The sequence below is a fragment of a genome, unplaced genomic scaffold (genome assembly GCF_019419815.1).
Source record: "Pyrus x bretschneideri cultivar Hongxiangsu unplaced genomic scaffold, Pyrus_bretschneideri_v1 Contig19, whole genome shotgun sequence".
NCBI lineage: Eukaryota > Viridiplantae > Streptophyta > Magnoliopsida > Rosales > Rosaceae > Pyrus > Pyrus x bretschneideri.
In genome coordinates this window covers 3,751,832-3,765,829 of record NW_025999490.1, presented here as the reverse complement: position 1 = coordinate 3,765,829, position 13,998 = coordinate 3,751,832, and the positions used below count along the sequence as shown (strand labels likewise).

The 13,998-nt window shown below is 40.0% G+C and overlaps 2 protein-coding genes across 2 annotated transcripts; both read right to left on the bottom strand.

Moving 5' to 3' along the window:
- Positions 1 to 578: 578 nt before the first annotated feature.
- On the bottom strand, positions 579 to 6,577 carry LOC103943043 (cellulose synthase A catalytic subunit 8 [UDP-forming]). The gene is given in 15 exon segments (XM_009353246.3): positions 579 to 1,556; positions 1,741 to 2,069; positions 2,072 to 2,093; positions 2,231 to 2,430; positions 2,519 to 2,783; positions 2,896 to 3,108; positions 3,197 to 3,322; positions 3,519 to 3,569; positions 3,571 to 3,657; positions 3,809 to 4,154; positions 4,410 to 4,676; positions 5,208 to 5,358; positions 5,444 to 5,495; positions 5,595 to 5,671; positions 6,232 to 6,577. Coding segments are annotated over 15 exon segments (2,952 nt in total). The 5' UTR covers positions 6,410 to 6,577; the 3' UTR covers positions 579 to 968.
- Positions 6,578 to 7,565: 988 nt separating this feature from the next.
- On the bottom strand, positions 7,566 to 10,521 carry LOC103943058 (WD repeat-containing protein 53). Its single transcript, XM_009353256.3, has 11 exons — positions 10,363 to 10,521; positions 10,155 to 10,251; positions 10,012 to 10,073; positions 9,857 to 9,919; positions 9,695 to 9,754; positions 9,562 to 9,618; positions 9,293 to 9,335; positions 8,993 to 9,070; positions 8,293 to 8,611; positions 8,080 to 8,224; positions 7,566 to 7,998 (listed from the first exon to the last, which is right to left on the bottom strand). Exons 1-11 carry the CDS (start codon positions 10,462 to 10,464, stop codon positions 7,909 to 7,911), a joined length of 1,116 nt encoding a protein of 371 aa, XP_009351531.1. The 5' UTR covers positions 10,465 to 10,521; the 3' UTR covers positions 7,566 to 7,908.
- Positions 10,522 to 13,998: the final 3,477 nt, after the last annotated feature.

Sequence of the window (13,998 nt, the reverse complement as noted above, 5' to 3'; positions counted from 1 at the left end):
GAAAATCCAATATGTTTTAGTTAGAGTTGAGATATTCTCCGAAATTTTGTGCCTAAAACAACCTATTACACTCCGGCTTTTTTGCCTTACGGTATACTCTTTTTAAAGGAGAGAATGCGACATAGAGGTAGAAAGGCTTGAGGAATTTAGTTGTGAAACAACGGTAAGATTTCTGGTTCTGAGACCATCCGAGGGAGAGTGACCATTCGATCGGGAGTGGGGGCCGTATTCTGATGCTCATATTTCTGCTTTTCCATCAAGACAAGGTTACTAATAAGAAAATATGTGTTAGCTAGCGTACGAGAAAAGTCTTGTTTAGGGAAAATGTTTCGGTACAATCACAGATTACATCATTCATTCGACCTTTCACATAAAACAATGTTATTTTATGTTTTGTTCGGCACAACTTCACACTAGTCTCAAACTCCTAGATCTTTTGAGTCTGCTGCCCTATACAGTTGATACCACCGAGTCCATGCCATTGTGAGTGTAACTCCGTGGGGCAACTGTATCCATGACCTATTCATATTGATGGAGGAAAGCTTCGATACAAATGCTTAACTATGACAGCTCTCATATTGAATCTGACAAAAATATAAAATATCCCATATTTTACTAAAATTGTCTTACAAATCATGTGTTAAGGATCCCGTACACAAGTTTTTCTTCCTAACGTTAACGAATTTAGAACAAAAAAAGGCAAAAATACATCACTAAGTGATGATGAGACATGATCCAAATGCAATTGGAAGGGACAATTACAACATCGTCTTACACTGATATTGTAGGACAGCAATGCTTAAATCTTTACACACTGATCGTCAAAATCCGAAAGAACAAGGAAAAAAAAAAATCATTACAAATCTTTCTAAACTACCAAGAACTCACTCTGATTCCCAGAAATCGAGTTTTTCCTCGCATTCAAACTATAACGAATTCAAAATCGTGGAAAACTTTCGCGTAATGTCTCAGCAGTCTATGGAAATGCAGCTTTCAGCAAGCGTTGAGCTGTCCACTTTGCTCACAAAGGGATTTATCTTCACCCAAACAAGAGAGAAGACAGAGGCCAAGAGCACTGACCACAAAACAACGATGGTTGGAGTCCGGTTTTGGCGTCCCATGAGGCCTTTGAGGAAGGGATAGAGATGAAGAATCACCCAGAAGGCGAAGAAAACCTTCCCGAAAAGTGGCCCCCAAGCTTCGTATCCCTTGTTAAGGGCGTCCGAAAATCCAGCTACAACACCAACCATGTTTATAATGAGGAGTGTAGTGGGGGGAATCAAAAGTGTGGTCCATTTGATCAGATAGAGCTCTCCGAATTCTGTGTCCTCGGCTGATTTGGTTGTGACGGTGAAGTTGGTGTCAATTCCGGCCAACATCTTTAAGAAACCTTGGAAGACGGCGAAGAGATGGGCTGAAACACCCCCGATCACCCAGAACTGCTCGTTACGCCATAAGTCCTCAATGCGGACTCCACTCCACCGCAACTCAAGCACACTTGTAGCAATGATGGAGATGAAGAGGCCAAGAAACAGGGCACTTGCCAGGTTTGTAAGCTGAATCAAAGATCAAAAGAATTATTCTTAACTTGATTAATGCAGTGGCCAAGTTTCTTGAATATCAAGAAACACATTCAACGATTCTAAAGTTTAACATTATCGATGTGCTAGCCTTTCTGCACGTGCGAGAGGCGTTTTATTATGTCTGTCTCATAAGACAATGAAGGTAGAAAAAACTTACCGTTGGGATGATGAATTTTCCTGTGAGAAGGCATATTGCAGGGAGTGTACAGTAAGCAACGAGAGGGAGGGATGTGAAGGGGTAAACAATAGTGTTGATATATGCCATTCTCTGAAGCAGTTTGAGGCGGCCTCCTGCAAACCCGTACCAGAGAGGACAATGTCTACTGAGGAAAATTTCCACTGAACCAAGTGCCCACCGAAGGACTTGGTGCAGTCGATCAGAAAGGTTAATGGGAGCTGACCCTTTGAATGCAGGCCTCAAGGGCATGCAGTAAATTGACCTCCATCCACGGCAATGCATCTTGAAACCGGTTAAGATATCCTCGTGATTGATCCATATATCCAACCAATCTGTGGAAAAAGAGAATATAAACCATTTGGATAGAAGAACACGGTGACTATTAATGGAAGCCATAATTCGTTTACAAGATTCTAAAACTTCAAGATTCCAATCAAATACTTCTACAAAAATTAGCGTAGAATCCTACTTCTTTTCCCCACGCGGTCTTCTCTTCATAACCGCAGCTAATGACATGAATTGCCTCCTTGATCAACGTTGATGGGTTGGAAGATTCGGCCACTCCTCCGTTCTCCATTAGTGTAGACTCTATGAATACAGATGATAACCCAAAAGTTTTCTCAAAGCTCGTCTGTGAGATCAACATTGACCTCTCAAACTCATCATAGTCTGCATAAGAAAGTGCAAATAATTTATATACTGAAAGCTCAACAACCATTTGTCTAAATCCAGTTTCAACGAGTGATTAGATACATACTCTCAATCTCCCGGAGGTTGAATATGGCAGCATCAAGCTCCTCGCGTTTTGCATCTCGGTAAGCCTCTGACAGATCTTTCGACGGCTTCTTAGAGGGGCAGCAACAAGAGCAGCAACCACACCATGAGCAGGAGGATGAGGAAGCAGCCTTGGGTAAGTTGGGCATAGAAGGAGGACCATAGCCGTAAAGTGCTTGCCTATTGAAACAACATCCTGTCCCCACATATACTGGACCTTGAATTCCATCCAGTCCTTTCATGTTAACCTGCAAATTGAGATTGAGAGATATTCAAAACTTTACTAATTCGTTTCAATTGTGCAGGAAATGTAAGGCTACCGTCAAAATGTCGAGATATGTACGATAGCTTCAAACTCACATCAAAGAAAACTGTGTTGCGGTTGGCATATCGATCACTGCGATCAATGCCATCAAACCTCTGAGGAAACTGCACATAGCATACTTCTCGACCAACTTGCGGGTCCATCAAGAAACACATTGCCTCACGAATTGCCTGGCTGTTGTTAACGTAGTGATCACAGTCAAGATTGAGGATGTATGGGGCATTTGTGAGAACTGCAGACACCCTTACCTGCACCAATCCAATCAATCAAGTTATGTATGTATATATACCAAATCATGAGGTAGCAATTTATCACTCTAAAACCATGTATTTATACCAGAGCATTTTCAGCACCAGCTTTCTTGTGATGTGGATAGCCAGGTCTCTTCTCTCTCGAGACATAAACCAATCGAGGAAGTTCATTTCCCTCAATGTCATAGGCGCCACTGTGTCCCAGGAAAACCTGAGAAGGGTAAACAAGGAGTTATATGTCAAAATTAATTATTTACAAAACGATGAAGACCGAAATCTCTTTGTAGAGGGACATAAGAAAGATCATGTATTGATAGTTGATCGAAAACAAAAGCAAAAGAAAGAAGAAACAGTGTTCACCAAGGTTATCATTATTGATTAAAATGAATCATAGGGTATCTATCTACCTGAATCATTCCGGGATGGTCACGTGGGTTATTTCCTGGCCAAGGTGTTCCAGTCTTGCATAGTCCATCCTTCTTCTGGTGTTTTTTGAGCCTTTGCAACTAAAGCATTCATTCGCACTTTGAATTCTTCATAATCTCTCTGTAAACAAATTATGAAGTGATTATTAATGAAAGCTTTCTGATATTTAGACAAACAACTAGCACATTTGCTTCCATTTAGCTTTGATATCAAATTATCATGAGTGATATTCAGTTGCAACTAGAAGAAGCTTCGGCCATTATGTACTTACTTTCATCGCTCTGCGCTCCTTCACAAAAGATGGTTGCACTTTATCCTTCAAGTAGTCAATCTTTTGTGAGAAGTAAAACTCAGGTGCTCGTGGTTCAATCGAAAAATTCTTGCAGAATGGTACCCACTTCCTTGCAAATTCAGATGTCTCGGCAAGAGATTCAAAAGTAAGCATGGCAGCACCATCATCAGACACATAGCAGGAAACTTTATCCACGGGGTAGTCTACAGCAAGGATAGAAAGAACAGTATTGGCAGTGATCAGGGGCGGTTCTTTCAACGGATCAACTGTACTCACGAAGAAATCCACTGCAGCAAGCTCAGAGGGTTCACCCTCTCTTTCAAACCTGGCATAGAAGTTTACACAACCATTTCATAAGTACATCCATTGCGAAAAATTAAGATTATATTTAGAATCCAATTCAGAAATTAGGGTCATTTGTTTCCTCCCCTTCACTGGTTAACAGTTTTTAACAACTCAGACTTTGTTCATACTTTCTTTTCATAATCTCCCAGTGAGCATGAAATTAAGATTCGAAACATCAATAACTAATTTTGGTAACCAGCTTAAAGCATAAGAAAAATCAATTGAAGATGCATACCTGGCAGATAACCTATCAGTAAATGTAATCCGATTAACTGGAGACCACTTAGGAAACTGATCCAACACCCATGAAAAAGCGAACCAGATCTCACATATGATGGAAGTGAACCATAGACCATAAGCGCTATCAACAGGATTTGTTACTCGATAATGGAAGAAAAGGGCGAGAATGATCAATCGCATAATTATTACAGTTCTGTATGGTGTGATTCTGTTAGGTGGAAGTGGAACGACAGTTGAAAGTGGTTCCGCAGCCTCTGAGGAACTGCATAGAAGGCCATAATTCAATTAACACACTAGTTTGCGTAAAAAGAAAGCGTCAAATGTTATGAAATGGATATGATCCAAAGTCCAAACACATCCAAACTCATACATGCATAATGTTCGCCCTCTTTCTTTTGAAAATTACACTGAAACTTCCCAAAATATTAACATGCTTTTAATCATTTCATTAACTGTGTTTATGAAGCACTGTTAGGATACTGATATGCATTTTTCTACTCTTTCGTGTCCAATATTTGGAATCGCAGGATAACTATAATGAACATACAACACCATCCCAACATGAAATAACAACATACGAGTAAAAGTCATCTCGTCTAAGCCAAAAACAATTTTTCCTTTCATGAACACCTGAACCTTTGCATGACATAGACAACAGCGTTATGGAAAAGACTCAAAAACATGGAGCCTAATCAGAAAACTAGCACCGCAAGGCCCTTATACGTTTGAAACTGCTTTATCATTTCTGTTTTAGAGTGTCCTCTACATAAACCCAAGTTTTAGTTGTACTTACTATTCCTCTGTCATCTGCTGCTCAGGTGGAATTTGAGCCTCCTTTTCCCCCTTAGGTGTATCCTTTTTCTTCTTGCTCTTTTTATCCTTCTTATCCTTCCAACTCTCCACTCTGTTCTTCCAAATTGGATTGCCATATTCATCGTTTAATTCTTCAAGGATAACGAAAAAAAATGCAAATTGGTAAAAATGAGACAAGGGGGCAAAAATCATGTAAGGAAAAGAAGTACGACTCACCACTATCCAGTGTAGACACACTGCTGATATGCCTAGCATGAATTCCGGTATCCTGCTGAAACAAGTATGTAGCAAACTGTAAGAAACTTCACTCATCTCATTTCACATAGAGTACCTATAAGTTACAGCATTGTAGATACACATTTTGTACCTGAGAACTATTCAGGTGAGCCTCCATTGTGGATCGAGTGCCAGACACCTTTGTTTCATAGTCCGCCAACGAGCTATCTGAAGAATTTAACAGCCAATATCATAGCTTAGGAATCATGAGAATCACAAATTTGATTATGTAACGAGCCGTATAAATGATAAATGTCACATTATCAATCAAGACAAAAAAAATGAGCCCTTTTTCAATCTCTCTCCGAAACTCAAAGGGACTCAATTTCAGAACGGTATTTCACCTATATGCACATTTGGTTTCATTACTCTCGTCGCATCATTTCCAAAGTCCAAAATCCAAATAGCACATAGAGGAACCGAACTTTGAATATGCAAACGCACACGATGAACTTGCCCAAATCAGCTTACGAGAAAGAGAAAGTTCGATCTTACTCCATCATCAAGTGCGTGCGTGGGAACTTAATCAGTATCCTAAAGATTTTGTTATAATGTGATCAACCAAACTATTTCTATAAATTTAAAATGTACATAATTTCCAATTTCATGTACAAATAAGTACAATTATCACAGAATGCTGCCAATATAACCAAATAACAAATGTAGACATACACCAAAGCATCTGAAAACACAGACATGGTTCAGAGAAATCCAAGAACAAGACATACCGTCATAGGGAATGCCACACTTTAAGCAGAGTTTACGCCCGGCCTTGACATCATCATCGAAACAAGCCTTGCAAACGGGGAAATTACACTCGTGGCACGCCACGAAAATCTCCCCATTAGCATCAAGCCCCACCTGCTCGCCGCAGGCATTGCACGGAGGAGCAACAGACTGCATCATTTTCGACAAAGTCGAAGCCTTTCCTCAATTTCCAGAGAAACCCAAAATTCCAATGATCCTTGGAAGAGGCTGTTTCACTCCACTTGCCAATCTGGGACTTGTTGCTGGTCTTATACAAAATGCCGAAATCACATTTTTGTAATGGTGAGAAGGAAGAGGTGGATGGAGTGTGGTAGTTGGAAGGGTGTGGAAGTTGGGGTGTTGGTGTCATTGTTTTTGCAGAGAGAGAGAGAGAGAGAGAGAGAGAGAGAGAGAGAGAGAGGGTGGTGGGAAGCTTAAGCTACGCATTGTTTTTCCTTTGTTTTTGCCAAAAGGAATGAGATTTGAAATTTTTGCGGGAAGTGTAAGGAAGGTTTCGGTTGGGCAAGTTACATCCTTGAACCCACCAAAAACCTCAGAACAAACGAGGTGGACTGGAGTTGTCTTTTACGTTTTCCTATACCTGGCAAAATAAAGGCCCTACAAGCATGCCTTATAAAACGGCTTTGGTAATTATGTTAAAGACTAATTAGGGCTTTTACTTACCCTACCTTTAGGAAATTAACCAGGAATCTTCGTATACTTTGTATTAATCACCAGCGTCCAAATTTGTGTTATTACAAACATTTTGACAGATAACACTTTACTGCAATGACGGAATACAATTATACATATGCACTCTGGTTTGGATTTGATTTTCATTGATCTCCCCTCCTAACAACTAACAATTAGCCTAACACCATTGTTTGTATAAATAAATAAATAAAATTGAATTTGGTCACACATTGAGGATTATGAAAGAGTTAGGAACATATCTCCACTTTGGAAGAGACGAGAAAACTACATTACCATAAGTCGGATAGAAACATGCAACTTCCTATTCGGTGACAATTTCACAATTAATACGTTACACAGTTGGTCTTCATCCTGCAGGTTTATTGGGTAAAGGTTCTCAATCTCAAGTACATCCTTCTCCTTTCTACTTGTGAGACGTATAAGAATTAGCCAAGTACTTCGAAAGGTGCGTGTTAAGAGAGGAACTTGTATAGAAGGCCATTTATCGTGACGTTCTGAATCACTAATACAATGTCACGTTTAAAACACCCTCTACTAAGCTCTGTACGTGACATTGACAATAAACCCGTTCCACAGAAGTCACTTGGTGACGCACAAGGTATTGAGTCAACATCGCTTCAACAATATTATCATATCATGGATTACAACGGTATGTGATATTGCATACCAACCAAAACTCCAAAAGGAAAACAACATAACATGTGATACCAGCAGTGACATGATAGAGTTACAGACTAGCATCTGATTTCCCAACTTACACATAGGAAACGTCTACAGGTCATCGAATACAGGGTGAGTCCCGAAGCAGAAGGTTGCCGGGTCAAGTGCAGCAAGCTGATTATGGCGATTAAGGATTTGCAGATCAAGGCACAATACGCAGAGAGTAAACAAGTTTTCAGATATCTGGGAACGAGTTTGCCAGTCATTGATTGCGCGGCTTTAATCTAGGCAACAGAATAAACCTTTACCACCTTTGTTGTATCACAAACAACTAGGTTTTCTGTATCAGCCGGAGTGGTACAGAGCCAGTTGACCTGCCAAGGCAATCAATTTCATGATGAGAAGATTCAGATAAAAATGAAAAGGAAAGAGGCGGTAAAGCAACGGTAACTCACTTTTTTGCTGTGGTTGATATTTAACTGTAGAAGATCGCTGCTGCTACCTTCATCAATACACTTGGTCCAATCCCAGACCTTTACCAACTTATCATTTCCACCTGAAATTATAAATCTTCCTCTATCTCCAAATAACGAAAATGCCCTGAATAACATGTACTAGTCAATGTGTGAATTAGGTTTCTTTGAACTGCATTTAAGTCTATTACTTACACGCAAGAGACAGCAGCAGTGTGACCGCCGGATGAGTAATCCAAATGCAACCTTTTCCTTCCTTCTTGATCTGGGTTTTCTAGATCAGTACCTTTCGATCTTGATTGAGATCCTTTCTGAGGTTTTTTAGAACCTTTTGACCTCAGGTGAGCAAGTTCAGCTTCTAGATTAATTACATCAACTGCACCATCACCCCTAGCCACAATGCAAACCTTGTCTGATTTGTCTAACATATCCATTTCTGGAACTGCTATTGAGTGAACAAAAGCAGGATTAAAACACTGTTCCTTGGCCTTGCCATTATTTGCATCAGGCAAATCTGCAGTGAAAAACAGCAAGCACGAATTGTATAAAAAATTAATCCAACCACTGACCCACAATGATTTTAAATTTATATGTTCTTCCAAAAAAAATCATCAAAATGATCATTTTAGTAGAAACAAAATAATGTGCATCAACATGTTGAGAGGAGGACACGTATGAAATAAAAATGAAGAAAAAAAAAAAATCATATTTTGAACCAGGCACTGGCCAGTGGCAAGGCAAGAGAAATGGTTAGGAAGGGTTCAAGTGCCTACGATTTCCTAAGTGCGTGATAGGCCTGGAACCAATTCCAATTTTGATTTACTCTCATAAGGGATACGGAAAGCAACAAATTACGGAAGAGAAAGTTGTAGATTACAAAAGATAGAAGTTTTACCAAAGTTCATAATTTTGTTCGGGCGCCCCTTGGAGAAATCCCACATTACAAGCTTTGAATCAAGACCTCCCGTGATAACTGTCCAAGATACCCCAAGATAGAAGTTGGTAGTCAATTTATGGTAAAGATATATTATTTTTTGTTTCTTTCCACTTTGTTGCAAACTTAGAGTATGCTTGGGTGCACCAAAGGACTTGAATGACTCTTCTCTCCAGTTTATAAATTGAAAAAAAAAAAATCCACGATGGAAGAAAGCAAGACCAAGAAGGAGAGAGAGCAAATGAAATCCTACAGACATACCTTCCCAAGGTTTCCAAGGAAGGAATTGCGCGGTGCTACAAATCTACAGTGTATAGTTAAGGTGATAGAATTGCAAGGGTAGGATAACAAAAACTTCAAAGGAACAGATCATGCTGGGTACTAAGCAGTTGAAATTTAACGCAAGAAAGAAGGAAAATGAAAAGATATGCAGCACAATATTTTGTTCAAAATCCAACGCTGAATCACATTCTTTGTAGAAGAAGCAAAAACGGAAGTGCTTGAATTATCTACAACAGAAAAAAGGATACACTTGTATGGCCATCTCTTAATGTTTTGTAAATTCGTTTCTGGCGAATGTCAATAATCTGCCACAATGATTACAGTCAGCCGCTTATGAGATAGACATTCAATTACATATGAACGGAAAAAATCAGTAGGGACCTTAATTTCACCGCCGTCATCGGGAGCAGCAAGAAAAGAGGACTTAGAGCTGCAAGCAATCTGCAATCACAAACATACATACAAATAAGCTCCAGAAACTGGGGCACCTGAACTCAAAGTAAGCAATCGAATTCGAAACAATGTCTACCTCAACTCCAATACCTGATTTATCTCTTCTTTGTTATAATCGAAGCTCTCCAGGGGCTTCCACGAGCATGAACTCCCCTTGAAAATGGAATGACAAACTCTAAACATTCAACAAGTAAAAACATCGAAAACACGAAAACATAGAGTGAGAGGGGAGGGTTGATGATTACCAGACGGACATCAAAGCTCTTGACTTGCTTCCCGGATGCAACATATATCATATTTTCATTTCCTGATTCAACCCACAAAAATAAATTTCCTAAATTTTCACTCTAAAAAACTCAAATACTCAAAACTTTGTTAAACATTTTACCTGGCCTGAAACATAAGGATGAAATGGGTTCCTCTCCCACCTCCATGATATCAATCGCATCTTTGCATCGCATATCGAACCAGCAAATGCAGCCATCCTACAAAGTTTCGATTTTTCCATTTCAATACCAAAAACCCAATTTCCCAATAACATGGAAACGCCACAGAATGTTGAGTTTTCAAATTTGAAATTTCCTCCATAACCATACCTCACCGGAGGAGGCGACGAGGCCGGGTGTAGCGGCTGAGGCGATGCAGCACGTGGCGGTGGCCTTGTGACCCTTCAGTCGCCTTGGTTTCGGGTCCGCCATCTCCTCCTTTACCTTTGTCACTCTTCGTTTTAGTTTGGTCTTTCGTTCGGCGTGCGCGGTGGTGTTGGCGGTGCTGCTGCTCTCTTGGGTTGGGTAAGGTTTGCCGCCATTTCAAGCCCAGCCCATTTTTCTGACACTTGGGCCCAGCCCAGTCCAAATTGCAATACCCAAGAAAAAAGTTAAAGTTAGAAAACTAGTCGAACTGATGAAACAAAAAATTAAAAACTGATCATTAACCCAATTTTAACATAATTAGTGTACTAATACTTCCAATCATGGCAACTGAAGACGTTTCATCCTTAAAGCCCTCTGTTTAACCAAAATTGCCCCTAACAGCGCAACAATTTTAGGCACAACACGTTATACGACTCGAAGTGAACATAAGACACAATTAACACAACTAGAACATGAACACAATGCATTGCCTCCTACCTGTAGAGTTTAAACTATGGTACGTTTCATCCTGAAGGCAACGCTAGTCAGCCGCCCACACATAATAAATTAACCGAAGAAAAAAAAAGAAATAATACAAGTTCAAATCACCTCACAAATTAAAAGATAAAAAAATATTTTGAAGTAGAAATTGCATTTCCTTGTGGGACAAAATCTTCTCCGGTGGAAAATATTCAATTGCAACAGCATTATGCATGTGATCCCTTTCTTTTTTCTAAGCACACGTGAACTCAAAAGGTATCTGCATAAAATCGACAAGATTTGTAGAATAGAAATTTCCCTGTGACTCTACTTTTGATTTTTAGTGACGGAGTTTCCCGAAAGTGCTTCTAAATAAGCCAAAGCTTTGCCATTTAACTTGTGTAACAGAGGAAGCTGACACCCAAAGCTGCTTGCTTGCTGAAAAAGCATCGTTTCACAAGAAAAGGGCGACCTATTTGTTGCATATATATATATGAAGGCTGGTTAGTGTTAGAATTCCTCTGTCTCACATCGATCAGCAGGTTTGAGAACCAACCCTTTAAATAGAATTACCCCACTCTAACTAACATGGAGACCTTTTGTATTAAAACCCCACACTTGACGGATTAAGCAGGTGGCCAAATAAAGACAATATTGATATTGTTGGAATGGGCTCATAACCCGTCTACCTGAAATTTAAGAGTTAGAACAGGTGTGAAACACCCAGGACCCCTCACTTGAACAGAAATTGAGATTTTATTGCATATTAAATAGAATCTTCGGGTAATAGTTCGATTATGGAACGAACATCTGTTTTAAGAACGATTAATTGATAGGACCAAATACATTGCTTAAATTTTCCACGCATGTTAGAATGTGATTAACAAGAATCTAGGGCTGTTTTCAAGGAAAGGAGCAACCAACCATGTTCCTTGTCAATATGTTATCGATATTGTAATGATGTCCTTGCTACTAAATTAAAGCTTGCTGACATGTTATCGATAGTGTCCTGACAGGCTGACACAAAACTAATTTGTTTAATCAAAGAATGACAGATGATGCTAGAAGAAGAAGAAGGAAGAAGAAGCAACAATTTTAATTCGTAATTAAATTGGAATCAAATTAGTACAACCTTAATCACATATCAGAACCATTACATTGTCAAAGGAATGCCCAAATCAAACACCTTAATCAGTCACATACGAAATTATGTTGAAGTCTGCAATTAGCAATTAGAGAGTCTAAAAACGAAACGGTTATCAAACAGGCGTGCTAAAATTTATCTGACAGTGGAAGCAACAGCACAAGCCCATGACTTCAGGTGCTCTTTCATTGCCATATTATCACTGATTGAAGGCATCCCATAATTTGCATTCTGATATTCTCCAAACCTCTGATTGTTAAACCCACAATTCCCCTCAGTCGTCCGATTAAATGACCAAGAATTCCCACTACCCACTTCCTCCGCACGATCATCAAGACCCAATGTATCTAGCTCTCCAAGAATCTTCCTCTTTCTCTGCAGACCCCTCTTCCTCCTCCTCCTCCTCCTCTTTGCCTTCTCCGTTGACCTTTGACTTGCGGAATCATAATATTCCACCACCAATTCCATGGAATCTGGCTCCACAATTTCTGGTTCGTCGCATTTGGGGCACACTGGAGTTGAAATTTCAGCCCTTGGCGGCGACTCCGTTCGCCGATTTTGAGCAACGGGCGACATGGGTTTGGACGAGAAGACGTTGCCGAAGAACCAGAGCGAGTCAAAGCTCTCCGCGACTCGCGAATCGTCCATGTGGAACGACGCCGGCCCGAGTCACAGAATCACAAAGGAAGGAGCAGAGAGACCGCAGAGCTTTGTAGTTGGGCGACACTAGCACTTTCTACTTGGACTGACCTCAAATATTCTCATTCTATGTTCTGGATTGACCAAACTGACCTTACCCACCTGAGGGATTCTGTGAGGAATCTGTGAGGGTATTTACGTCATTTGAGCACAAACAGTGGGCGGCAGGTTTACGTTGTTCGAGTGCGGTGGGCTGAAAAATTAACCAACGGTCGAAAATAACGTGGGAAACGATATGACTGCATTAATAATTGTTTTTTTTTAAACGATGTATTATTGGCACTTCAAAAATCTCATTTTACACTCCTTATAAGTATATTTTTCTTTCCTAATATATAAAGTTTGGAGTGTAGAATAAGATTTTTGGATTACTAATAACAATTTCATTTTTGAAACGGCTAAGTCTGATTTCGATTTCTCTCTCCTCTATCACAGTTACTTATCTCTTGTTGAAAAATATTATTATTTAGATTTATTTTAATGTTTGGTATTTTGGGCTCAATCCGTTAGTATTAGGGTTTTGTTTCCTTGCCTATTAGGGTTAGGTTAGTTTTCTATATATATGGTACTTTGTAACTTTATAGTATAACAAGTCATTCACAATGTAGTCTCTTGGGATTCGGTAGCCATTTCGGCATTTCGATTGTTTAATAATATTCTATTTTTGTAATCTTATTCGTCACACACTCTGATATTCAACTCTAACCTTTATTCTCCAAAAATCATGGATCTCAAAGCATCACGGCCACCAATCAACTTGGGGCCGACGACGGCCCTTCCTCCCGTCTCTCCTTCCCATGTTTGCCACCACGTCGCCCTTCTCCCTCCTTTTGCCCTGCACATTACCTTTGTTTTCCTCTCCCCTTTCTGTTCCTTTGCCCACGCCTCAGACGCCCTCCTTAGTGCTACCTAGCATTCCCTCCCCCTCATCTCATCCTCTCTCCCACTTTTTTGCATACAACCCTCCAAAGCTTTTTGGAGTCTTCTTTCCAAATCTAGTGTACCTTTGACTTTGACCTTGATTTGTGGTTGTGGGTAAGATTAGTGGTTCTGGTTGGTCGGATCCACCTCCTGCGACTCGATTTTCATAGTGGTTGTGCGCTTCTCGGCCAACCCTCGGCTAAGCCGCCATACAGATCTTTGTTGTCCTTTTGATGGAGGTGACAAATCTTTCTAGAAGAGGTGTGGCCCTCGGTATGAAGATGAACTGATTGCTGATTTCATTCATTTGAATATCGAGTTTAAGAATGGGATAAATGAACAAACTTTGAAATAAA

Bases quoted from the DNA above. Each gene is read 5' to 3' on its own strand.
- LOC103943058 (XM_009353256.3), bottom strand. From the start codon at position 10,464: ATGGCGGACCCGAAACCAAGGCGACTGAAGGGTCACAAGGCCACCGCC. The intron at 9,920-10,011 runs GTAATCATCAAC...TCCATTTTCAAG, and splicing joins AGAGCTTTGATGTCCGTCTG to GGGAGTTCATGCTCGTGGAA. The intron at 8,225-8,292 runs GTAAGTAATAGA...CATGTTATTCAG, and splicing joins ACTGCTGCTGTCTCTTGCGT to GGCATTTTCGTTATTTGGAG.